Source organism: Condylura cristata, unplaced genomic scaffold (genome assembly GCF_000260355.1).
Source record: "Condylura cristata isolate star-nosed mole 26May11 unplaced genomic scaffold, ConCri1.0 scaffold00001, whole genome shotgun sequence".
Lineage (NCBI taxonomy): Eukaryota > Metazoa > Chordata > Mammalia > Eulipotyphla > Talpidae > Condylura > Condylura cristata.
The window spans coordinates 34,803,692-34,829,754 of NW_004567102.1; the positions used below are offsets into that span (position 1 = coordinate 34,803,692).

The following is a 26,063-nucleotide window of genomic DNA, read 5'->3' on the forward strand; positions in this document are numbered from 1 at the left end:
AAATGCATGGGACTATGGTGGTGGCACAGGGGTGATTTGGTGATGGGAAACCCGTGGGGATTACAATCGAGATGGAAAAAAAAAATGTGCAAAATGATGTAAAAATAAACTTTGTAATAAAAAAAATTGTGTGTTAGCATACCTTTTGCAGCAACATGGATGGAACTGGAAAAGGTCATGCTTAGTGAAATAAGCTAGAAAGAAAAGGAAAACTACCAGATGGCTTCACTCATAGCAGGAGTATAAAGGACCAGGCAAGAAAATAATAATAATAATGAACGACTATATTATAGAGACATTTTATGGGGGTGGAATGGGGAATGGGATCAAAAACGGTGGGGAGAGGGAAGTGCACTGGGCTATGTGATGGCACACGGATGATTTGGTGATGGGAAATCCCTAGGGATTACAGCTGAGATGGAAAAAGGCACAAAATGATGTAAAAATAAACTATTATATTAATTTTAAAAAAAGAAAAAAATTGTGTGTTAGAACTTGACAATTTAGTAGATTTTATAGGTTTTCCTTAAATATCTGTCCTCTTAAGAATGATGTAGAAGAAAACTAAATAAAAGCACCACGGTGTGTGAAAAGAACACTTTGATAAGTTGTGTGGCTGCACTGGCAGGGCATTCTATATATGTCTTTACTCTTAGGCTGGTATCATTCAGTCATCTGAAAATAACTGTTCTAGGGGCTATTTAGGGAATGGGAACTATTCAGATGGTGGTGATAGAGTGAGGAGTCTTAATGTTTGCGTTTAGTTTAGTTCAAACTTCACCTCAGTTCTGTGTCTTTCCCTCAGTATATCATCTCTCTGATTCATCCTCTCCAGAGAGTAAATCTGTACTTTCCAAAGGGCTGGAAAGATTCTTGTTGTTTGATAGGAAGGCAGAGGAGATTTTCCGGTCATACTGGTTCTTATATTGAATATATACTCTTCTAAACCCTAACTTCCAGAACTACTTGTAGTAGTTATTGGAGACTGACCTTGAGACAATCCAGGCATTGAATTTAGTTCACAAAGATTTTAAATGCCTGTTATAATTAGATGCAACAAAATAAAGAAATATATATATATATATATAATGAATGAGGAAATAAGAAATCACATCAGAGGAATAAAAACTGGAAATTTAGAGCTGAAAAATGTAGTATGTGAAATTTTACAAATTACTGAGTGGGCATAGTAGCAGATTAGAAGTAACAGAAGGAAATATAGTGAATTGAAGATAGATTAACAGAAATTAGCAAACCTAGAAAACAGGGAAATGATTGGAAATAAAACAATGGTTCAGTGACCTATAGACAAAATAAAAATGTTTAATATATGTGTAGTTGGAGTTTTAGAAAGAGAAGAATGAAAACATGGGACAGAAAAACATCTCAAGAAATATATAAACCACCAATTTTCTAAATATGGTGAAAGGCAAAATTGGTAGTTCAGAAGCTTCACAGATCCAAGCATGATAAAGACATAAAAATTCACATATAGACACATCATATTCAAACTGCTAAAAGACAAATAGAAAATCTTAAATGCAAAAAGCCACTCTAGCAACAATAAAAATGACTGTCGAAGAGAAATAAAATAACACCTTCAAGTCTGAATCCTGTATTCCTAAAGATAATGAAGTATCTTTAAGATTTTTTTTTTGGTAAAAACAAAAACTGAGAATTTAATATCAGCATATTTACACTGCAAAATTTTTGAAGTACACCAGTTGGAAAATCTTCAGGAAATGTGGTAAATGTGAAAGGCTTCAATATTAAGTAAACTATAACTACTTGAAGTGCTTGTGTATGTATGAGATATATTTGGTAATCCCTAGAGCAGTCTCTTAAAAAAAATAATGAAAAAAGGTATGGCTTAAAAAAAAAAGTTACAGGGCCCTCCCTGGTGGTGCAGCGGGTTAAAGTGCAGCACTGCAAGCAAGCCACAGACACTTCAATGTGAGTTCAATCCCTGCCCCAGAAGTGACCCACATTTTGCAGCAAGCCTCCCCTGGTGGGCCCGCTGCTCCCCTCAGCAGTGTACTTTGTCCATCTGCCTGTTCTGATCTCCACTCTGCCTCTGGTGAATACTCACACCACTCCTGCACCTCTGGCCCGTACCTCAGTTCTATATGCATACATAAATAAATTTTTTCTTAAAAAGCTACATATAAAATGAAATTCTGAAATATTTGGTTAACACAAAAGAAGTTGGGGAAGAGGAACAAAAATACAAACATGGTGTGGGAAGGAAACTTCAGGCTAATGGCTTGGTAACTTCAACTAGATTAAGCCACATTAATAATCACCCTTAATTGAAAGATACAGATTAGGTAAGACCTAATCACATGATATCTGTAAGACTTCTAATATAGAGAAACACAAATATGTTAAATGTGTAGGAAAAATTATGCTGTCGGAACAGTCATATAATAAAAAGTGTACTATATTAATATTCAGTAAGAAATATTATCAAAGGGGCCTCTCTGGTGATGCAAGAGATTAAGTCTTAGCACTCTGAAGCTTTGGCAGCCACTGCAGCAAGAGTTCCATACCCTGCCAGAGAGCTGACCCACATGGCACAGCAGACCTCTCCAGTTTCACTACTGCTATCCTCAACATGTAATTCAGTCAGTTCAGCCTGCTGAGCTCTCCATTCTGTCTCTGGTGAGTCCTCTCACTCCCCACTCCATACCTCTGGCCTGCACCCCAGCTCTTGTATGCATAAATAAATAGATCTTAACAGAAAGAATATTAAAATTTGTTACAAAAGATTAGGTTATTTTCCAATATTAAAAGGGGCAGTTTATTAGGAAGACTATTTATGCCTGACACCAAAGCTTCAAAATACATGAAGCAAATATTAATCGTTTTGAAACATGAAGCTAAAACCCACAGTTATTGTTTCATATTTTAACACCCTCTCTCAGTAGTCGTTAAAAGTTGACAAAAATCAATAAACATAAAATAATGAAAATAATATGCAGTTTCTCTACTGAACACAAGATGGCAAAGTAGTTACAATACTTGAAAAAATGGATCTTGTATTTGGATATGGTAAAACATGCCGTCATATTACTATGTAAGCATACCTTTTCTCCTTTATGTGTTTTAGAGCCAACAAAATGAACAGTTGTGAATAATGGAATCAGTAGTACTGCAATCTGGGGGCTTAATATTTAGTACACTGGTAAGCACTAAATAAATTCTTGTTGAGTTAATGTAATGTAGAACTATGGAGTTAAATCTATGTGAGTTTTAAAACAAAAATTATTTTAAGGATTACAAAAATATCACTTTTTTATATAATGCTTTTAATTATCTTTATTGAGGTAACATTGCTTTACAATACAGTATGTGATTCAGAGTTATTGGATCTCACCCTTCAATTGTATATTACCACACTACATTCACCACCAAAATACCCACAGGCCACCTATTTTTCAGATAGAATTCAGAAATTGAAAGAACACTTTTAAATCAGACAAAAAATAAAAGGCATAAACCTTATATATTATTTGGAAGATATTTTTACAAAACAAAAAAGTGAGGAAAGTGACATTGCTTTACATTTTTAATATATGACTTAGTAGATGACAAAAGTGTAATGCATTCAGTTTTTATACTTGTGAAAGAATGAGTAAAAAAAATAAAGGACAGATAATAATTTAACATTATTACATAAATGTTCTGACTTTGAACCACCGAGAGTGTCTTGAGATTTACAAAATAGAACAAAGAAAAAATGAAAAATTTCAGTTAGTGATATGTGACTGAGCCATGTATAGTTCACTCCTTATTGATGGGTAGGGTTCACATGTATGATTACCTTAAGGTAACATTGTAGGAACCTCATCTGGAGAGGGTAAGTAGGTATAAAATGTCACTTGAATCTTATACTTTGCTACTCCTAGGGTGTTGAGTATAAACTGGAGCCTGCTGCTCTCTCCTGACTTCAGTTATCTGAGATATGTGATATGAGTCAAATTTTATAGTTTTAAAAGACTTTCCCTTTGTGGGAAGTTGGAGTAGTGATTTAAAAGAACTCTTTGGATTGGAAACTTCATACACTAATTCTGAGAATGGAAACAGCTTGGCAGTTCCTCAGAGGTTAAATATAGATTGCTATGTGAGTTAGCAGTTCATCCTTAGGCACATACTTAATATAGGTTTAAACAAAAAATGTATAGGACACTGTTGGTGTAAATGCAAATTTATGTAGCCATTGTGGAAAATAGTATGGAGATTCTTCAAAAAATTAAAGATAGTAATTAGACTTTTTAAGGGAAACATACTATGCTTTATAGTGTACAGCTGTTGCTTTATAATGATGTATACATGACACGTTGTTATAATTAAGTGCACTTTCAATAACAAAAATTTCAAGAGTGTACATCAGTGTCCATAGTGGCATTACTCATAAAAGCCACATTAAAAAAAGAATATAACCCGAGACTCTAGGAACTGATGGATAAACAATGTGGTATAAATGCATGGCATATTGTTCAGCTATAAAAAGGAATGAAGTACTTTAACATCTATAAACCTTGAAAACATACCAATTGAAAATAGGCAGACACAAAAGACTATATAATGTATGATACTGTTTCCACAAAATGCTTAAAATATGCAAATCTACAGAGGCAGAATGTAGATTAGTGGTTATGTGGGGTTGGGGAGGATGAGAATGTTCCAGAGCAGAATTTCTGCATATTGTTAAACTATAATAGCTATCATGTGGCCAAAGGTGCCAGTAGAAGGACTTAACACTATCAATAAAATTGACTCAAAAGGAGATTCTCCTTTTAAAGATCTAAAGAGTCTCAATTTTTTCTTTGCTGTTTCATTGTAACACTTTTTATGGTCAGTTAAAGAGACCACTGTTGTGTCATGTACGTAAAAAGTACATGAAAAATTGCAGGCAGCATTTGTGAAGATGGAAACAATTCTTTTCCTAAAAAGTCGTGACATTAGTTTTCAGATATAAAAGTATTATTTTTCCTTGAACTGAGCTTTTAGAACTAGCAGTGAGCTTCTAAACCTGGAACAATCCAGCAAATGCTACATGATTGTCTATATAGTGCAGAGATTGATCTTATACGGGTAGGAGAGCAGACTGAAAATTGCATTTAGATTTCTTTCAGCCTTAAAACTCTTATTTTGTGATTAAATTGATAGTGTAAGTTTCTGACAATATAAAGCACTGAGTGGTAATTTTATTTATTTTTAAGTATTTATGCATATAAGAGCTGTGGTGTAGGGCAGAGGTACAAGGGGATGAGAGGATTCTCCAGAGACAGTGGGGAGCAGGACAGGCAGATCTATATAAATACACTGCTGAGGGGATCAGAGGGCAAGACAGGAGAGGGCTTCAGGGCTGGGGATTATGCTGCAGTGGTTGCGGATAGCTTCATAGTGCTGAGGCTTAACCTCTTATGCCAACAGGGAGGCCCTGACTGATAATTTTAAAGTGAGAAAAATTTCTTTTTTCCTAAGAATTTATTTGAAGACTCAGAGATCCAGACATATAACACAAAGGATAATTTAGTGTAAAAACTAGTAGAACAGTTCTTATCAGTACATTGCCTAAAGAACTCAGAATGGCTTGTTCTGAATGTGTGCTTTCAGTTGCACTGCAGATCTGCTAGGATGATTAGCAATAAAATGTACACTTTGAGTGATTCTAGGGCATTTTAAAAAATGACGTAGTTAAACATTGTAGTATATTTTCTTAATACAGTTGTTGTATTTTAGTTTCAAGAAGTTCCTCTTTTTTTTTTTAACATTTTTCCCAGTTTCATTGAGATAAATTGACATATAACATTGTATAAGTTTGAGGTGTACTACAAAATATATATGTATGTATGTATTGTGAAGTTGTTTTGAACACTAGCCAATTTTCCTTTTTGTTGTTTCTACTCCCTGTTATGTTGAAAAAAAAATAAATAAAATGAAAAAAAGTATCAGCATAAAGGAGATGGATAGATAGATGGATAAATGGATAGATTGATCAATAGGTGGATAATCTTTGCTAAATTCCCTCTGCCACTGAAATTCACCCATGGAAATGATCTAAATGTCTAGTTCAGCTATAAGTAGAGGATTTTGGTCACAGCCCAGTTTTGTATCATTCAGGACTGACTCAATGTTATTTTTGTTCTTAATGTTATTTATTAGAATTAGATTTTGTAGAATTGGTTAATAGCCTAGAATCAAATTGAGATTATGTTTGTCAGTCTCTAAATACTATTTATATTTAAAGGGCAATCAGTAATACAAATATGCTGTACCTAAACAGTGAGAACTTGAGGAGGAAGTTCATTGTGTGCTTGCAAAATTTAGATAGTTACAGGGTTAGTTTTTCAAAATCAGGTTGTAAGAACTCACAGACGATCAGAACCTCGCATAGGAGTTTGCTGTCTAAAAGCCATGTATAGTTCAAATAGAATAAACAAAATAGAAAGCAGAAATAAAAGCATAAAGTTGAGGATTCAAATTTTAGTTGCTAGGGATACTTTTGAAAAGGAGTGAGATAAAAGGGAGGAAGGGAAAGGGGGAAGAACCCTCTTGAAACAGGAAATATTGTTTTGGGCTGGGTTTAACAATTAAGAAATTAACTGACATTGCCAAATATGGTTGTTTTTAATTTATGTTGTTCTGAGACACAATCTGTTAGTCTTATTAACAACTTCTATATAGTGAGGTATTTTATAATAGACATTCCTTGCTAGAAACAGGTTCTTCAGATTCAGAGTGACCCTAGTGTATCAGAAAGAATGGTCACCACTATATACCATACAACAAAAGCAAAGTAAGTAATCCAGTCAAAAAAATGGGTAGAAGAACTAAGACACTTCTCCAAAGAGAAAATGCAAATATCCAACAGGTACATGAAAAAATATTCAACATCATTTATAATCAGGGAAATGTGAATCAAAGCCACAAAGAGATTAACCACTTTACACCAGTGAAATGGCACATATTAAAAAAAGCAGGCGATGACAAATGTTGGTGAGGATGTGGGAAAAAGGAACTCCTACACTACTGGTGGGAATGCAGACTGGTTCAACCACTATGGAAAGATGTGTAGAGGTTCCTCAAACTACGAAAAATGGAGCTACCATGTGACCCAGAAATTCCACTCCTTACCAATCTATGCAAAGGAAACAAATACAGTGGAATACTATTAGGCAATCAAAAGGATAAATTCATGCCATTCTCAGCAACATGGATGGAGCTAGAAGGGATCATGATCAATGAAGTAAGCCACAAGGAAAAAGAAAAATATCAAATGGTTTCATTTATAGTAGGAATATAAGGGAACCAAAAAAGGGATCAGGAAAAAAAAAATCATTAATAATAATAAAAACAACAAAATTAGCAGGCAACTGTAAGTCAGAGACATTCTGGGAGGGAAGAGAAGCAAAAGGGATCAGAATGGGAAAGAAGAGCACAAGGGACTATGGTGATTGTTCATGGGTGAATTTTTTACAGATAATATACAATGATGTAAAAGATAGAAATTTAAAAAAAAAAAGAATGATCACATGGTAAGGGAATAATGACCACTACTCTAAAGCAATGTGAGGCAGCAGATCACTGTTGGGGAGTTGCAGTCTGTATGTGGTAGTGGTGGAGAGCTGTTAAAGCTGTCTCTGTGCTGGTTGTTTTAATACATGAAATGTTGTCACTGTTTAGATGATCATGTGATCCTTGGTTGCAGAGTAAGTATAGAAATCTTATTTAGAAAACACTGCCTTTAAAGTTTATTGGGAATAATTCAGATCTTACACATTGCCACTTATATTTGTGGTCTCTTTATTTTGGAGCACTAAACAATAGGAAATTGCCTTCTACATTTGTTAGGGATAGGTGCATGGGAAAGGAGAAAACTTTGTCAGTTTTGTTTTGCTTTTTAATTTATTTGGAGGACTGATAAAGAGATTCTGTGAATTTCTGCCTGGCTTTATGCAATTTCATTAAGAAATTTGAACTAGTTGGTTATTTCCTAATAATAAAGTAGTAGGAAAAAAAAACTTTCTTGGGTCTGAAATCCAAGATTATTATATAGAATGGACATTTTCAGTTAACTGGTATTATTAAATTCTGTAAGTTATCATACAAAAGGGATTGTATAAAGAAACCAGTTGTTTTCATTGCTTACTTTTGATTTCTTCAGGACTGAACTTATTTACCGTTCTATAGTTTTTGAGCAAAGTATTAAAAAGCAACTCATTTCCTTGAGAAGGTTATTTATTGAACTGTTCTTTAAATGTTGGTTTTTATTCTTTTTTAAAAGGTAAAAATAGAGTTAAATATATAAATTGATGAAATAAATACGTTGACATTAATAGTTTTTAAAGACTGAAGCGTAGCCTAAATGACCCAGTCACCATTGCTCAGCCTTTGCCAAGGTGAGAAGACATATGGATGAGAGCTCAGTTCTTTTCATCAAATTCTTCAGCAGGGCAGTAGTGTTTAAACATTATTGCTGAATTGTATACATACTTTAGAAATTAGATACACAGTGTTTCATCTTGTGAACAAAAGCACTGACTGTCTTTTTCTGTACTCTTTTCATGGATGTTGATGAGAGATTGTATTGCCTTAGAGAACAAAGGACAGGTTTTCTTACTATTCACTGTGATACAATAATATCTCCCTTCAGAACACAGGCATACTTAGTGTCCATTGTAAAAGATTTGGGGTCTTCTCCAGTCCTATAGCACATTGTGCAGGTGTTATCTGGTCTTCTTTACATAGCTTTGTGGGTATTGGAGTTCAGAAAATTGCTGCAAAAAAATGGCATTCTAGCAACTTCTGTTGATGTAAGTACTAAATTGTCCTTTGCTACTCATCTGGAAATCTCAAATTATTTGTTAGCTTGCAACTAGAGTAAAAGCTCAGATCCTTCATAAGAGTCTTAACATTTTGAAATAGTGATGCTTTATTAAGTGGGATGCCTAAAATATTTATTACAACTTGTAGCTAATATAATTTTTTTAAGAAGTTTGTTTTGGATATTATTTCTCCTTGCTTTCTTATAGGGTGTGTTTATAATGTCAGCCCATATATGGAGTATCATCCTGGTGGTGAAGACGAACTAATGAGAGCAGCAGGATCAGATGGTACTGACCTTTTTGATCAGGTAAAATGCTGAAAATAAACTGCTAGGCTAGAAGAGCAGTCTTAGATTTAACAGTGTGACATTTGTAGACACAAAGGAAATAATTGCAAAAATTTCAAATGTCTGCCTTGAATTTTGAAATATGGAAAGATGCTCACAGATAACAGTGATTCATTTAATTGATCTTTCAATTATTTTATTAAAATTTTAGAAATGCTTTCAAATTTGTGGTTAGGTCTCTGCTGACAAGTATTTACTTAGTTGAGGTTGATTTTGATAATGATGATGACTGATTTATGGAAGGAAGTGACACAGACTAAAGGACAAGTCTCTTGGCTTCTTTACTCTTAGTCTTTCCTCATTTGGGAGATGTTACATAATCTGACTGTCTTGCTGTAGTGAGTCTGCATATCATATAAGAAGTTAGATGAGGCTAATGAATGAATTAAAAAACTTACTTTTTCCTATGATAATAGTAGAGATTCTGTTGTATATCTCAAAAGACACTTTAAATTAGCTATGTTCCCCTTTAATATTTACTGCAAGTCAGTATTGTTTTTTCTGCTATTTAAAAATTCTATAGAATATGTTGATTGCTGCCATTTTTTTGAGCTGTTACTTTAAAGCAGTTTTGCGAATGAAAATTTGCTTTTTTCTCACATATACTTTATTTTGTTCTTTAGTGATAATTAGACATGATGTAGTACCTGGTTTTTATCATTCCAGAAACCTGAATCAGGTTGGTCATTTATAAAAATGTTCTTTTTTTTTTTTTAAAGATTTATTTATTTATGCATACAGAACTGGGGTACAGGCCAGAGGTGCAGGGGCAGTGAGAGGATTCACCAGAGGCAGAGTGGGGAGCAGAACAGGCCAACTGATGAAGTACGCTGCGGAGGGGAGGAGCTGGCAGGTCAGGAGAGGTCTGTTGCACCATTTGGATCACCTCCAGGGCGGGGATCAAACTCATGCTGAAGTGGCTTTAGCTTCTCAGTGCTGTGCTTTAACCCGTTGCACCACCAGGGAGGCCAAAAATGTTCTTTTATGTTCAAATATAATTTGATTTCTGCACCTTTCTACCTTCTCATCCATTTTAAGATTTATTTTTTGACCAGGTTGCAAGGAACATAACTCGTTTTGTACTTAAATGTACTTAGATGCATCTGCTTAAAAAACAGCATCCCATTATATAGCAAAATCCCACTTACTGTTAATGTATATCCTGGGGGTAGAGAAGTCATGTTTTTCCATTATCCATAGTAGTGTATCCATAGTAGGTTCCAGGTTCCCATTGCTGTGTGAAGGCAAATACCCCTTTTTGATTTGGTGTTTCTTAATTTCTAGCAAAGTGAGCCAAATAGAAAGGTTTGGGAACACTTCCTTGAAAATCTGTCTGCCTATATTTTTCTGTCTTCCCTGTAACATCTTGATGTTGAACGTGCTCTTCCACAAGAAGAATTTTCAGTAAAATATAGTCCCATTTATATTTCCCAGTGTTGTGAGGTTATATTGACTATTTAAGGTAGCTTGTTTTAGGAATGTCAACTGTTATACTGTGAAAATCTTAACAGTTAAAGCAATTAGAGGTTAGATTGCTGCAACCCCCTTCACTTTAATAAAGCCAGTAATGTTTAAATTATTTGTGAACTTTACTTATTGTAGAAGTAAACAGCTCTATATTCTTGAAACTGTAGTAAAGCTTCTTGCATCTATAAATATGTAAGAATTTGTTTTTGCATAACTTTTGAGTTGTATAGAGAATATTTTTATTTTTATTTATTTTTGATTGCACTTTTGACTTCGTGTCTTATATTTTCAAATGCCTGATGAGCAATTTGATTACCTGTTGGTACTTCAACTCAGTGTGTTTTCAGTAATAATCATCTCCTCCTCCTTTCCCTCACTTTCCTGATTCTGAAGAGAATCAGGAGATTTGAAGTTATTGAGTAATCTTTGCCTTCTCTGCTTGTATCCCACTAACAGTCTCTGGTGAGATCCTATAATGTTTTACTTAAACCTTTTCTCTCTTCCCACTGTCTTACATCAAGTTGCCAACTTCCCCTCTACCTCTACTCTTAATATTCTCCTGATATCTTTGCCCTTAGTACCAATTTAAAGACATGACAACTAGATGAATGTTCTTAAATACCTTTATACCTTTATACCCTAATACCTTTCTGGCAACTCTAGAGGAATTTGAGGCCCAAAGAAACAATCTATCAAAGTAAATATTTTCAATATTCATCTTGCTTTGACAAACTAAAATACCTATACTTCCAAAATATAAACAACAGTGTCAACTAACATTACATTAATAATACATTTTTTAATAAAGTACCTGCAGTTTGTCAACAGTTCCATGATTGACAGGCCCTGTATCTTTTCTTACCTCCTTCAATATCTTTCTCCTTTAAAATTTGATATAACCCCTAATACATTGCTTTACCCATTATTAGATATATTTCATTATTAGGAAAGTGAAGTTTCACTGTACATTAATAAGTGAGTACCTACTTTTAATTACACATGTATTTTTGCATATTTGATGTGTTAATATATATTCATGCAGGAATGTACCATATACCAGTATTATTTGACCTCATTATTTTAGTGATTGTGTATAGTACTCTTTATTGAGTAATATAGTATGATGTTATTTCATTAGTCTTTTCTAAATGGATGTTTGTATTGTTTGTAGTATTTTCTAAGATGAATAGAGCTCTTAGAGTTCCCTGTACTCCTTTGTTTGTATGCGAGTATTTTCTCAGGTAAATTCCTAAATTACTGAATGAAAGAGCTGAAGAGACCCAACAGACAAATTGCTTGAAGATAATCCCTGGCAATAAGTCCAGGCACAGATATGGACAGTAGTCTTCCTTGGTGTAATAGTCTAATTTTGTCATTTTCAGAAAACATCTTTCAGATATCTATGTCTGAATAACCAATTCATTTATCAGTCCTTCTTTTACCTTTAAATAGCCTTTCAAGAAAAATTCCAGTTAAACTTTCAAATCAAACAGCTGCCCAAGTTTTTCCTCCACATCTACTTTACAGCAGAAGTATTTTTATGAACTTATTTTGTCAGACAGAAATAATATAAAAACCTATACTCAGTGATTAAGATTTAAGAAAATTAATCATTTTTGCTCTATCATGAAAGATGTTCTTAAATGAAACCAGTTTTCTCCCAACCCTATGAGCTTCTGATGATAAAGAATATAATGATGATTAGAACAGTTGGAAAACACTGCATTCGTTTGTGCTAAAATGCTAGAAGTCTTGCCTACCTTTGCCTTTTAACATAAGTGAAAATGTCTACAAAGTGAAAAAGCCAGATAACAATATTCAATACTATATTTTGAAGCTAAGTGAGACTTCATGGCTATCAAAAAGGATGTCAGGAATCTCCCTCCAGAGGGCTGCAATATTATTTTGAGAATTTTGTCTAAATAGTTCCTGTCTGTGGTGCTTCTCTGTCCCTCCATTGTTGACTAATTGAATCTGATTTTCAGAACAGTTAAAGAATGTTTGTTTTACCCTGATTAAAATTAGAGAGCATCTCATGGAGTCACGAGTCATGTTTTCTGTCATTTACCTCATTTACTAGGTTCATCGTTGGGTCAATTATGAATCCATGCTGAAAGAATGCCTGGTTGGTAGAATGGCAGTGAAACCTGCTGCTCCTAAAGGTAAGTAGCACTAGTCGTAAAGCAGAAGTCTGTGTGATACATACGAACTTTATTTTACTAACATTTCAACAAATAGACTAAATCACTACACTGTTTTCATTTTCACTAGCCTGAGCTAAGTGACTGTAGGTTTTACTTTGGTTCTTTAGAATGGAACAATGGCTTTATCTTAAAATTTGGCAAATTTTAAGAGAACATTTATGGCGTGAGGATTAAATGTTATGGAAGTGAAAGAATCTTAGTTTCTCTTTATTTTAGTGTTCTTTTTTTTTTTTAATTCTGTTGACAGATTAGGTGGAACACTTGTTAAGAGTTAGCTTTTAGACTGGTTTTCAGGATTTAACTTTTTGAATATGAATTGGCATAACTAAAAAATTAGAAAATGTGAAAAGATATATAGTGAAATTTCCCTTCTTTGCTTCTTGGCCATAGGAAACCCAAGCTCTGATTATAAAGTCATGAACACTGCTAAATGCCCTGCAATACTCAGAAAAGACTCCCATAACACTGAATTTGCAGCCCCAAACTGATGGTATTAGTGACAAGTTATGTAATGTGGTATGTAAACAATATATAGCTTCAGGACATCTCTGGCTAACTCTGGTATCTATAGGATAAGGAATGTCTGCCAGCACCCGAAGAGTATTAAGGCATTAATTCTGCAGTATTCCCCTACATCATGGCTTTGTGAGACCATCAAGACTTACTGGATAGACTGACTAGCAGCTGGAAGTTCAGCTTCTATAAAGTCAAAGTTCACACTTCTAGGAGGTACATTGTGACATGGGAACAATTCAGGGCTCAAATGGATAAACAAAACATAAGTTCAAAGGCTAATTGGTAGGGGAGAAACAAGATAGCTAAAGTTGGGGAAAATGAGGCAGTGTGTCATGGGGATTTTACTACATGAACAAATCCCCTTATCAGTCTGGTTGCCTTACTTTGCTTTTGCTGCTATGATTTCTCCCAAACAGGTATAAGAGAGAGATAATTAAAAAATAGGATGAAAGATCCCTGATCAGGGAGCAGGTTCTAATCTATAAACAGAAAACATGACATGCTTTTAGGGTGTAACTGACTTGAATGTTTGGTAAGTATTTGTGTTATTTTCAGAGAAAGATGATTTTTGAGTATGCCTATATTTTCTGTAGATAATTCCAAGTCAGAAAGGAGTAAGTGGTTAATCCCTCAAAGAATTGGGCAAGAATGAAAAATAACTGATCAATTGGAGAATTGAATGAAGATTGACAAGTGTAACCTAAGAAGGGAGAAAATATAAAAATGCAGTGTATGTTCTGATTAAGTGAATACTGGGGGATAAAACTGTCCAGACATTAGTATCAGTACTCTAATACTTTTAAAGCTTGTAAAGCTCTGGAATTTTTCAGCGTATGTGTTTGAATTACTAAATCTCAGTTTTAACTCTGCTATTACTTTGCTTTTAGGGTAAAGAGTAATTTCAGGCCTTGAAGTTTGAGAGATGTATAAAATTTATAGATGATTCCAAAGTTGATACAGAGCTGAATAAAGGAAAACAATACTGAGAAATCATTAAATTACATGAAATTTGAGAAATGAATATATAACTTTGGAAACAAAAACAAGAATTGAGACTCAGTTATGTTATGAGTAATTCTATGTAGAACATAGAAGATTTTCTAAAGAAAAATATTTATTAAATCCATTTAAAGAGTCAAGAAGTCTTTGAGCAAGGCTCAGTAGTAAAGGGAACATAGGATGGTGTGTTTTGCACGTTGTGACTAAGTTCCCTGGTGCAAGACTGCTCTCTTATGTAGTAACTACATGTTAACAATCTTTTGGAGTCAGAAGACAAAATGAGGTATATAGCTATACAATAAATATAAAACTTTCAAAGATAAATGTTCAGCATTTGTCTTTCTAAAATGTTTTTCTTCAGGTTCTATCTAATAAACACCTACAGGTTTTCAAAACATATTTAAGCTATTGCGATGTTCCTGTTATTAACATGATGATCAACACATACTTATTGAAAGAATGAGCATACTGGGAAGACAGGTTTTCTTTTCTTTATTTCAGAGGATCCTCCTGTAGCTCTACTTAGCAGAGGTAAACGAGATGGAGATGTGGCTACCAGAGGGAGAAGAGGCATAATGGACCTTGGGGGCAAGCATGGGTGCCTTGTGATGTGATGAGGGCATCTGGGAGATAGGATCCTATGCCTTTGAAACATACACAGTGTTGTAAACAAGTTGAAAAAAAAAATCCTCATGAAGCCCTCTTACTAAGTGAGAATGAAGTGCTAATAGATCACATTGTTGACCTTCAAAATGATTCCTCTGCCTCTCCAAAGAGCAAAGGCCCCTCCCTCTCAGAGTAATGCAGTTTGACCAACTTTATGCAATGACATGAATCCTTTTGACCACAGAGCCAGCCAACTAATAGAATTCATTATCAAGACAGAATATTGCGTTGCACGTCAAAGGGGAGAATACCTCATGTGACTAAAATGACTCAGATGACTCTTACTATCAAGTATGCTTGATAGTAAGAAATAGTCTCTTACTTCTGTGAGTCAGTTTTTGAAAAGAGTTGCAAAAGTAGACTAGTAGCATTTTTAAAGGTAATTTAGATCATTGGGGTAGAAGTTTCTACTGGCACTTCTTGTATTAAGAGAAAACTCAGGAAAGACTAATTTAACAAAATCCAGAGCTTTCTCAGATTCAAATAAGTATACATCAGAGTAAGAAGTAATCATATGAGATAATATATATGTTATTTTACAATATAATAATATATAAAATAATTTCTATAGAGACAGATTTCAATTACTTGAGACAATTTTTCATAACCTGTGAGCCTATTAAATAAAACATTGCTTTAGCTGATAAATGAGATTCATCAAATTGCCACTCTGTAGTATGCTGAAATTAGATTTATTTATTTATATTACTGTGGATTTACTTTTGGTCCTAAGGTAAGACAAATAATCACAACTGCATTCACAAAAATAGATGAAATACTAAGTGAAAGTAATTATGAAAGTAATTGACAAGCGTTAGTCTGTCAGTGATCCCTTGTAAACCATAATGACTAGATTTTTATCTGTTGGTTGATCAGCAAAGCTCATTTGAAGGTAAAATTTAAATGAGTCTTGTGCCTTTTTAGGAAGTATTAACTCTAACAATGGCATATTAAGAAATGAGATCCCTTTCAGCTGTGAAATTATTTTTGAAAATAGGGAAAACAGATGAAAAGGGTGTTTATCTATCCTCCTTAATCATGACTGACTTTCACAACAATGGGGGGAAATAAAGGTAGTTGTTGTGTGTCTCTGGTTGATTGAAAACCAGGACATAAATACCTGAAAACTTTGATGTACTTTTTTTTTTTTTTTTCCCTATAAGACAAGGTGATATAACTTTAACAATTTACTATTTAGATAATTTGTGTTAGCTTGTTATTTTTCTTTTTTAACTGAAATACTTGACAGCTGCATTATATGCACACCTGAAACATTTAAATTTAGTGTAACAGTAACATGCTCTTTTAGTTATTATGGCTTTATAGTATAACTTGAAGACTGGAAGTGTTATATACCTCCATTTAGTAAGGAGAGTTATTTGGGCTTTTATTTTGTGTTTCTGTATAAATTTCAGTAATCTATGTTAACACTTCTTTGAAGAATGTCATTGGGATTTTTATTAGGATTGTATTGAATCTATAAACTGCTTTGCATAGGATAGTCTTTTTGACAGTATTGATTCTTGCAATCCATGAGCAGGGAATATCTTTTCATTTTTTGTGTTCTGCTTCTTTTAGCAATGTTTTATAGCTCTCCTTGTATAGTTCCTTTGCCTCCTTTGTTGTTGGATTTATTCCCAGGTCCTAATTTTTTCTTGGTGAGATTGTAAATTGGGTGGTTTTCTCAGGCAGTTTATGGTAATATGGGTGGAAATGGAAGAGATTATTCTAAATGAAGTGAGATATAAGGTAATTACTGAGTGGTTTCACTTATATATGTGGAAACTAAAGAAATTAAACAAAAGGTTGGACAAAGACAAACCATAAGACTAACCTTTGAAAACAAACCATAGGTCTGAAGGTTTGCTTTCAAAGCAAGGGGTGGAGGGGAGGGGAGAGTGAGAAAAAAGAAAGGGAAGGTTGGAGAGAGAGACTGGTGGAGAACTGGGCACACTTGGTGGTGGGAAAACTATGGTGACCACACCTGAGGAGAGAAATCCCATATTGTGAAAAAATACACAAGGTTGTTATATATTGTATTAAAATATTTTAAAAATTTGGAATAATATTAATAATCATTATAAATATTAACCTCAATTAACGGTAAAGGTAGTAAGTTAAAAGGTCTCTTGTATTGTTAAGATGTATATTTCACTTATTAAATGTAATCTATCAATACTAAGTAATTTAGAATATGATAGCATGGCCAAAACTTGGGTTTTTATATGCTTACTAAAAGCATATAAAATATACCCACTGAAATGGGAGACAAACATCTGGAGGAAGAGCATGGCAGTCTTCAGAAATTAAACTTAATTAAAACATGGCCATCTGTTTATTAGTCTAATTTTTCAGACCTTGGAAGAAATTGGTTCAAAACTATAAGACAGTTATCTTTAAATCAGTAATATCAACTAATAATCTCTTTGATTAGTTATAGTATTCTTCTCTAACTTTTCATATGTTTTTCTCTAGATATAGACCATTGTGAGGAAAAGAAAGTCTTAAATGGTAAGTCATGTAACTTTATAATAAAAAATGAATCATTCAAATGATTATGTACAATACTGCTTCTCAGGATTATCTGGGGGTATTTAATATTTTTAATATGAACATTGACTTGTTCGAACATTAGGTTTTGGCAAACATTAGAGATCCCCTATTCCTGGCATTCCTCTTATAGTAATTGCTCCTATGACATCTTTGAACATGTGTTCATCTGTCCTCGGCTCAACTAGTAACAAGTCACATAACAGATAGTGTTCTGACAAAGGCATAATTAGGTGATTTCATCATGCAAATGTCATAGAGTATAACTTTACAAACACTGATTGTATGCTCCACGACACTCAGCTGTAGTATGTAGTCTATTGGTTCACCATCATATATGCAGTCCATTGTTGACAAATGTCTTTAAGTGACACCTGGCTTTAGTTATGATTAGGACTTCCACCCTCAGAAGAGAGACTGTCAGTACTGACTCTTATGCATGGGGCTCCTAGGACTCAGTAAATTAATATATGTTTAGAAATATTTGTTCTCTGCTGAAGAAAGTTATAGAAATTCAGCCTATAAGTAGATTGCCAAATAAGGTATTCTTTAACTAGAGAAAATAGTCTGTATTGCATGCTAACTATGTAATTTGTGACATAACATCTGAAGAGGTTTATCTTAAAAGTATAACACTATATGATGAGAGACTGATCTTAGATTTCATCTGGTAATTCTCTTATGTGATACTGTACAATCTTTAATTGAAAACTAATTTCTGATGGAGTTGGCATTTCCTTTCCTACCACAACTCTTACTTCCACGTTGCCTGTCTTTGGATGCATTGCATTTAACCAATATATCAGTTAAAGCCTTGAAGATAGAATATAACATTCAATAGGTAGTCTAGTTAACGCAGTTACCTCATGGTCTTGGATTCTGTAAGAGTAAATATAAAAATATCATATATATTATTTGGCTCACTTTTTCTCATTGAAGTTTGTGTGATAAATCTAGATATCTGCAGATATGCTATGCCTATGGCTATTTAAAATACTGAACGGATTGACTACATAGTATTCTGCCAGATCCTTTCCAATTGACATTAGTCAATCAATCAGCATTTTAGGGAAAGCGTGCTCCTTCTTAAGGTTCAGTACTTCCTAACTAAATTGCTGCACCCCACAACCATACCAGAGTTCCTTCAATTTATCCTGAAAGATATTGAATGTAAGATGTTACATATAATTACATGTAATGTACATTATATAAGTACATATAATGCATTTTGTTTGACCTCTGATATTTTCTTCTAATTAAGTTGTACTTGTTTGGTACTCCCTACTTTATTAGTATTTGGCAGTTGTCTTATTTGCTATCTTAAGATTGCAGGCCATATTTCTTTACTGCTTTGGATTGGAGGACAAGGGAACAGTGTTTTTTGTTTTTTGGGTTTTTCCATAAGATCATAGTGTAGACCCTGAACTCGAATCCAGAGTTCCTGGCCCTAATCAGGTCAAAATAAGTTCATATTGACTAATGATTCATAATTTATATTGATGAATTTTTCTTACAGCTATCCTTACATTTCTGATATAGTCTTAGATTGTGGTGTTTGTTTTTTATTTATATCTGTAGGTGGCCTCCCAAAAAATGAATGCTATTAATTTTGTAACAAAATTTTTCAGGAATTCAAATTAATAAGTTATTTTTAATTAATGTTATTTAGAAAAAAGTACATTTCAATTATTATAGTCTTGTCTTTTTCTATACACCCCTAACTCCCTGTGTTAGTCTTGTGATGCCTCTGTTCTATCCCTTTCTCCATCAGCTAGACCTATAACTTTGTGGTAGAGCATTCTTCTTTCAGTTTACTGCTAATTATTTCATAATTTGATTTTGTTATGTTACATCTTGTAGACATCCTTGTCTGTTTATCTGAAAATTAGATGTTCTACAGAGGGACATGGGGAAGGATTGAAGGCTGAGTAGGGTCTGTTCTTAGGGCTGTTAGCCTCATCTAAAAAAAAAATGTGTCTGACAGCTTGTGCTTATACTTAAATTTGTGTTTTAGTAGAAAATTCTGTAACTGAACAGAAACTTGAAAATCTCTAAATTAGTTTGTCTCAAAGGTGCCTCTTAACTCTATATAATTATTATGACTTCTGATTTCTGATATGAAAATTCTAGGACTCACTGGAAACTAATGTTACATTTTATTTTTCCTGCATAGTTGGAAAAATAGTTAAAATAATTGATGTGGTGTTTTCAGTAGTCTTAGCAGTAGCAGTCTTTTTCCAAACTAACATAGGTACATACAAAGTACTCTGATTGGTGGGGGGCAGGGGGGGAGAGGGGGGTAGGGCGACTAACGTTATTTTTTTCATAATCTCCAGCATTTTTTCTATGTCTGAGTTTTCTATAGCAGTTTGAAAACCACAGTATTAATGGACATGTAAAATGCTATTTTGATATATACCCGCAGGAATGACTAAAATGGAAAGTGAATATAATGTCTGAAGCAATGGAGAAACTAGAACTCTCAAACAGTTCTGAAAAAAAGTATAAATTGGTACAACTTTGAAAAACTGTTGAGCAGTATCTACTTATCATGCATATACCCTGTGTATGTGCCAGAAACATTGATTCTGTGTTTATACATGAACAAGAATTTTCATAGTAGCAAAACTGGAAAAAAACTGTAATGTCTGTTAACAGAAGAATGAGTAAATTCTAGAATGTGCATGCAAAGTTATACTACTCAATAATTAAAGGAAACAAACTACTGATATATTCAAAAGTATGGATAAAACCTCAGAAATCTTTAGCCTTGACTTATTGATTATTGTCATTTATACTTACTTGTCATAAGAGCTGTTATATATATAAATACTGAGAAGAAAGCCAGAATAAGAGAATATATCTTATGACTACGTTTGTATAAAGGTCAAATACAGTTATAAACTAATCATAGAGTTAACAGTCAGAAAAGTGACTTCCCTTGGGCGAGAAGAGGCAATTGGAAGGGGGTACTAGGGTATGTTCTACTTTATGGAAATTCATTGAATTGTACATTCACAATATTATTATAATTTTTAAAATATTTTAAGAAGTTTACTGGGAGAAGAAAATGCTGTATAGATGAACTGTTAACTATTGTTATTTCTTTATCAAGGTATCCTTCTCAAGAGCCAAGTGACAGATAACCTTGTCAAACATGAGCCTGATTCTCCAAGGTGTGCAGTTCTTGTACTTTTTAAAAGCTGAATCAATTCTTCACTTACTATATATACACTCAAATAAGGAAAACATCTCTGGGTTTGATTTATGGCTTATTATGTGCTTCTTTGACGCAAGATATAGATAGTGCCTCATTTTGGAGAAATTTTGGAGAATGAGCTATTTTGTAAACATGGATTTTTAAATATAGCTTAAGCTTACCATTATCCATTTTAAACACTAAAGTTTTAAAAAAGTATACAAAAATACTTGTTCTGATTATAAAATGTATATTTCTGCCATAAAACTTGGCAAATATAGACAAATGACACAAGAAAGTGATAAAAAATTTATGGTAACCCCATCAACTCTACATATCTTAATATTTGTTTTGTTCTACCCAGTTGGACTCATGTAATACTTGTTCCCATATTACTCTATCAAAAATTAATTCTGTGAGCAATTTTTTCAGATGTTAAATATTCTGTAAGAGCATTTTTGTCTGCATTCCATATGAATATACCATAACAACTTTTTTTGGCATATGTAGTTTTTTAAACCAGTTTTTATGAAAGTCCTTCATAATAAAATGTACACCTGGTAGTAAATGAAGCAATCTGCATATGTGTTTTTATTTCTAATTCCCTTAGGAATTCCTTGTTGTTCATTCTCTTAACTATTGTTCCCCCACTTGTAATCTTTATATAGTAGTGTATTGTTGTACTTGTTAACTTAATTTCATTATTATCTTAAAAGTCTAAAAATAACTCCTCTAGGAGTCACCTATTGGTGCCCATGTGTAGGTAGTAAATATGCCCCTTAAGGAAACATTTGTTCTCTGTTACTACTCTAATAATAAAATTTTAGTAATATGTATAGCTTTTAAAGTGATTCGTCGAAGATACTGTTTGCTTTTATTCATGTTAGGACACATGGAAATATATAAAATTTTTAAATTTGAAAATAATTAAAAATTATATAATTACATAATAAGATCACTGATTATTTAGGAAAAAGTTTACCTTGAGAAATATGTTTTTCACTATAGATTTTAAACCATATAGTTTAAATTATATGTTATTTATGTCAGTATATTTTTAAACCACATGTAATTTTAAACCACATGTATTTAATGATTTAATATAAGATAATGCACTTGATTATCAATATAATTCTTCATTTTAAAAATATTTTACAGCTATGACTGGTTCCAGACAGACTCTTTAGTCACCGTTGTCATATATACTAAACAGAAGGTAAGCACATTTTTTTTAAACCAGAAAAAAAGTGTTAGCTATGCACTAGGTATTCTTCTAAGGACTCTTCTTATATTAATGTATTTGCTAACAGTAGTTCTGTGCAGTAGATGCTTTTGTTGCTCCTGTTTTACAGAAAGAATGCAGAGAGATTAAGTTATTTACCTGAAGTCACACCACAAGTGGCAGTTCTAGAGTTTTGAACACAGGCAACCCAGCTCCATGGTATATAATCTTACTTACAGCCCCTTAGAAAACACTAGATTAAGAGGTATTTTATTTTGTGAAGTTCTGTGGTTTTTTAAAAATATCATAGATAATGAAAGTAAGAGTCCCAGTTAACTTCATCATAAAACTAATTTTTAGTATATAAATAGATTTGGAGAGACTATATTACTGTGGCTTAATATATTTAAACCACTAATGGAGTTCAAATGCCCTCTTGAAATAAAAATCAAAGAGATCATTTACTCACTAACTATTTATCGAATACTGTTTTGCCTGCATCACAGTGTTGATGGAATTTAAGGATGTAATGATGGGTTGGCTACACAGAGGCTTGGCATTTATGGGGCTTACAGTTCAGATGGGAAATCATCTTATCAGCAGATCATTGAACACATCTCTAAACTCATCCTCCAGTACCTGTTAAGCTCCCACACTTGAGGAACCATTAGATTGAAACCAAGTTTTGACAGCCAGGAATTTCTGAGTATTCATGCTGCTTCTGTAGTATTAAAACCTCATCTGAACCAGAGTGTCCCTCTGTACTCTTGAAGAATGACTTGATCATTCCTCAGAAGAGAGTAGCTGATAGAGCCAGGAGGGCCAGAGGCACTGCTTGTCCCACTTCCAACTCCTCCCATTATCAGCTCCATCATGCAGCCCAAAACCAACCTGGCAATGCCAAGGAAGGTTGAGGTCTGCAGCATTGGTGATAGCAACAAGGACAGTGGGTAGATGACTAAGGGAAGAGGGAGGGTTTCCATGTGGATAGTATGTGCAGTGTGGAATGTAAGTGAATGGAATCACAATAAATTGAGTCACAGTTATGTAGAAGTTAGAGATCATTGGATTTACGTTTTGATAAGCTGAGGCTGAGAGGTTGTGAAATTTGCCCAGTACCACCCAGTTGTGGAAAGCTTAAATGAGCATAACTATCTTGTTTTTTTATCTTTTTCTTTTTCCAAATTATTTATTCAGTAAGTATTTATTGTGTACCTACTTAGAGTCAAGCAGTATTCTGAAGACAGTCTCTTAATGTATAGAACTTAGAAACAAGTTGATAAGATAGATAGTACTTACGGAGACAAATATGTAATTAAAATTTTGATATATACTTTGAAGAGCTAGACTGAATGAAAGAGGAAAAAACAGGAATAATGTTTAGATTTTTGGCCTGTAAATTATAGTTGTAGATGGTTGGGAAATATTTACTTTTGATCTTCCTTTTTTGTTTTCTTTTTAAGGATATCACTTTAGATTCAGTAATAGTTGATCATCAGGACAGTTCCTTTAGAACAGAAACAATTATCAAGGACTTTTCATATCTTGTACATATTGGTAAGTATCTTACTCCTTATTACTAGGAACCTCTCCGTATATATGACATAAATGACTACATTTTGGTTAAGTACAGTTTATTTCTTTGGATCTTTCAGAATATGTTTCACTTGAGAGATTTGAAATAATGCAAAAAAGACCCACTTAAATGATCTTCTCTGGTGTTCATAGACTATATGAATTAAAGTTAGAGTTTAAATATATTTTTCTCTTCCAGGTTTGAATCATGAGATTCAGGAGGATTTTTCTGGTAAGTTATTAAAAGATACTTATTTTTGTGCATACATACATATATAATCTTTTCCCTTGCTACTTCTTTCCTTTTTCTTGCCTTAGAAAAAAATCCTTTTTTGTCTTTCCATTCTTCCTTCTTCATCTCTGCTCTTCTTATATGCAACTTATAGAAGTATGCTAATTTTTCTTAGGTATATATATTTAAAGGCTTAATATTGGCAGAGCACATTAAATTAATGAGGAGTATTGTGTATAAATGCATAATGTGGATTTAACAATCCACATTATCATAGGGTGGTAGTTTCTTGATTTTTTTTGTCTTTTATTAAATTATAATTGACATAATATTACAGGTGTACAGTGTGATGATTGATACAGGTATATTTTGTGAAAGAATCCTCACAATCAAATTAATTCATATAGATATCACCTTTTGTTTTGTTTTGGTAAGCACACTTCCAAGTTCTACTTCCTAGCAAGTTATTATACAGTACAATATCATCAACTATATTTGCCATGTTATACAGTAGATGTTCATCTTCAACTGAAAATTTGTAAATTTTTATCAACCTCTCTCCACTTGCCAACTCCCCTGCTCCTGATAAACATCATTCTGTTCTCTGTTTCTGTGGGTTTGCCCTCTCAACAATGAAAAAAAAAAAAAAGATTTAATGTATAAGTGATACTATGCAGATTTATTTTCTCTGTCTGGCATATTTCGCTTAACATAATGCCTTACAGGTTTATTCATATTGCAAATGGCAAGATTTCCTTTTTTTTTTTTTTTGAGCTGTGTAATGCTTGTTTTATATATACAGATTTTATATGTATGTGTTTCTGTCTTTTCTTGTTTTAAAGTATCTCAGAGTACCTTACACTGTCTCTGTACTTACCTTTCTCTGTTTGCTATAGTAAGCTTTGTAAATTTTTTGAGTTAAACTCTTTAAAGTGAAGAGCTATGATTTATGCTTGCTAAGCTTCACTTGAATTGAATTCATTTGACTAATCTACTTTTTAAAATTACTACTGAATTATATGTTAATAAGGAGGAACAGAGTGCTTCTAAAGGCAAAATGAAATATAGGTTAGATTCAGAAGCACTTTCAATTCATAAAATTTAATCAGTTTTGTAAAAGTCTGTATTTTTATGTTATACCTATGTACTTAAATCATTTTATAAAAGATAATCTAAATGTTCTTTAGTATTTAAAGATTTATATGTATTTTATATGGACTTACTTTCCTAAGGCTCTCTTTTTACTTATTAGACTCATTATTGGTCTGCTGAATTTACTCATAAGAACCCCTTGATGCCAACTAAGAAATCTTAAAATATATAAATTAGTCTTGATTTTGTAAGTTTACTCAGTGGCCAATTTGCCTATATCACCTTCCATCCACTGTTTTTTTGTTTTTTAGTTGTCATGGCTGACTACATTTGAGCCCATATGTAAACTTGCAATACATATTAGTTGGGCCCTTGATAAATTAGGTTGAAAGAAGATCTCTAAATCTAAAATAAAATAGACTGAGTTTAATATCATGAAACAAACAATTTTGATGAATGTAAAAACAAAGTCTTATTTATCTCACAATCATCATAGTCATTCATATCTGATTGGGACATGTTGGTTGCTTGGGAAAGATTGGTTTTATAATACAATCTTAACATTTAGTTTTACTGAGTCCAAATAGAATTTTATTTTCTTTTTAGTGCGAGTTGTTGAGAATGTGGGAAAAATTGAGATTGCCCTAAAGAAAAAAAAGACTACTCATTGGAAATGTCTTGGACAACCCTTGGAGAATCATAATTCATTTATCCCAAGGAAAGATACAGGTATGATATGCTGCTGTTTTGATTCCTTTGTTCATGAAGCAAGTTATGACATAATTGTACCAGAATCCAGTACATACCCAGCCACTTTGGGGTGAAATTGAAAAAGGTTTTTTTTTTAAATACTAATTAAATTTTAGATTGTATACCTGATGTTGAAGTATAACAAAGTTACTAGATGGTGATACCTGACTGGAGAAGCTCACTTGTATATAGACTGCTGTCCACCCACTCACTCCTTCAGGTTCCTTTTTATAAAAAGTGCAGTGACAAGTTTAAGTTTATGCCTTGTATGCACATCTTGTTTTTCTTTTGAAGAAGACACATTTCTTGTTTTTTCCTGCTTACCTAAGCCAGTTTCTATTTATTCCTAAAATATAATTAATTTATTTTCTTCATTTCATTCCTTTATTTAAAAACAAAGTTTTAAGCTA

The 26,063-nt window shown here is 33.1% G+C and overlaps 1 protein-coding gene across 1 annotated transcript in view; it reads left to right on the forward strand.

Moving 5' to 3' along the window:
* The window catches only part of LOC101623989 (cytochrome b5 reductase 4), a 52,539-nt gene that overhangs the window by 8,244 nt on the left and 18,232 nt on the right, over nt 1-26,063 (forward strand). The window contains exons 3-10 of the mRNA XM_004673657.2: nt 9,042-9,142; nt 12,729-12,810; nt 17,515-17,544; nt 20,699-20,759; nt 21,941-21,998; nt 23,468-23,561; nt 23,779-23,811; nt 25,510-25,632. Coding sequence (XP_004673714.1) covers nt 9,042-9,142; nt 12,729-12,810; nt 17,515-17,544; nt 20,699-20,759; nt 21,941-21,998; nt 23,468-23,561; nt 23,779-23,811; nt 25,510-25,632 — 582 coding nt within the window. The remainder of the gene's footprint in view (nt 1-9,041; nt 9,143-12,728; nt 12,811-17,514; nt 17,545-20,698; nt 20,760-21,940; nt 21,999-23,467; nt 23,562-23,778; nt 23,812-25,509; nt 25,633-26,063) is intronic.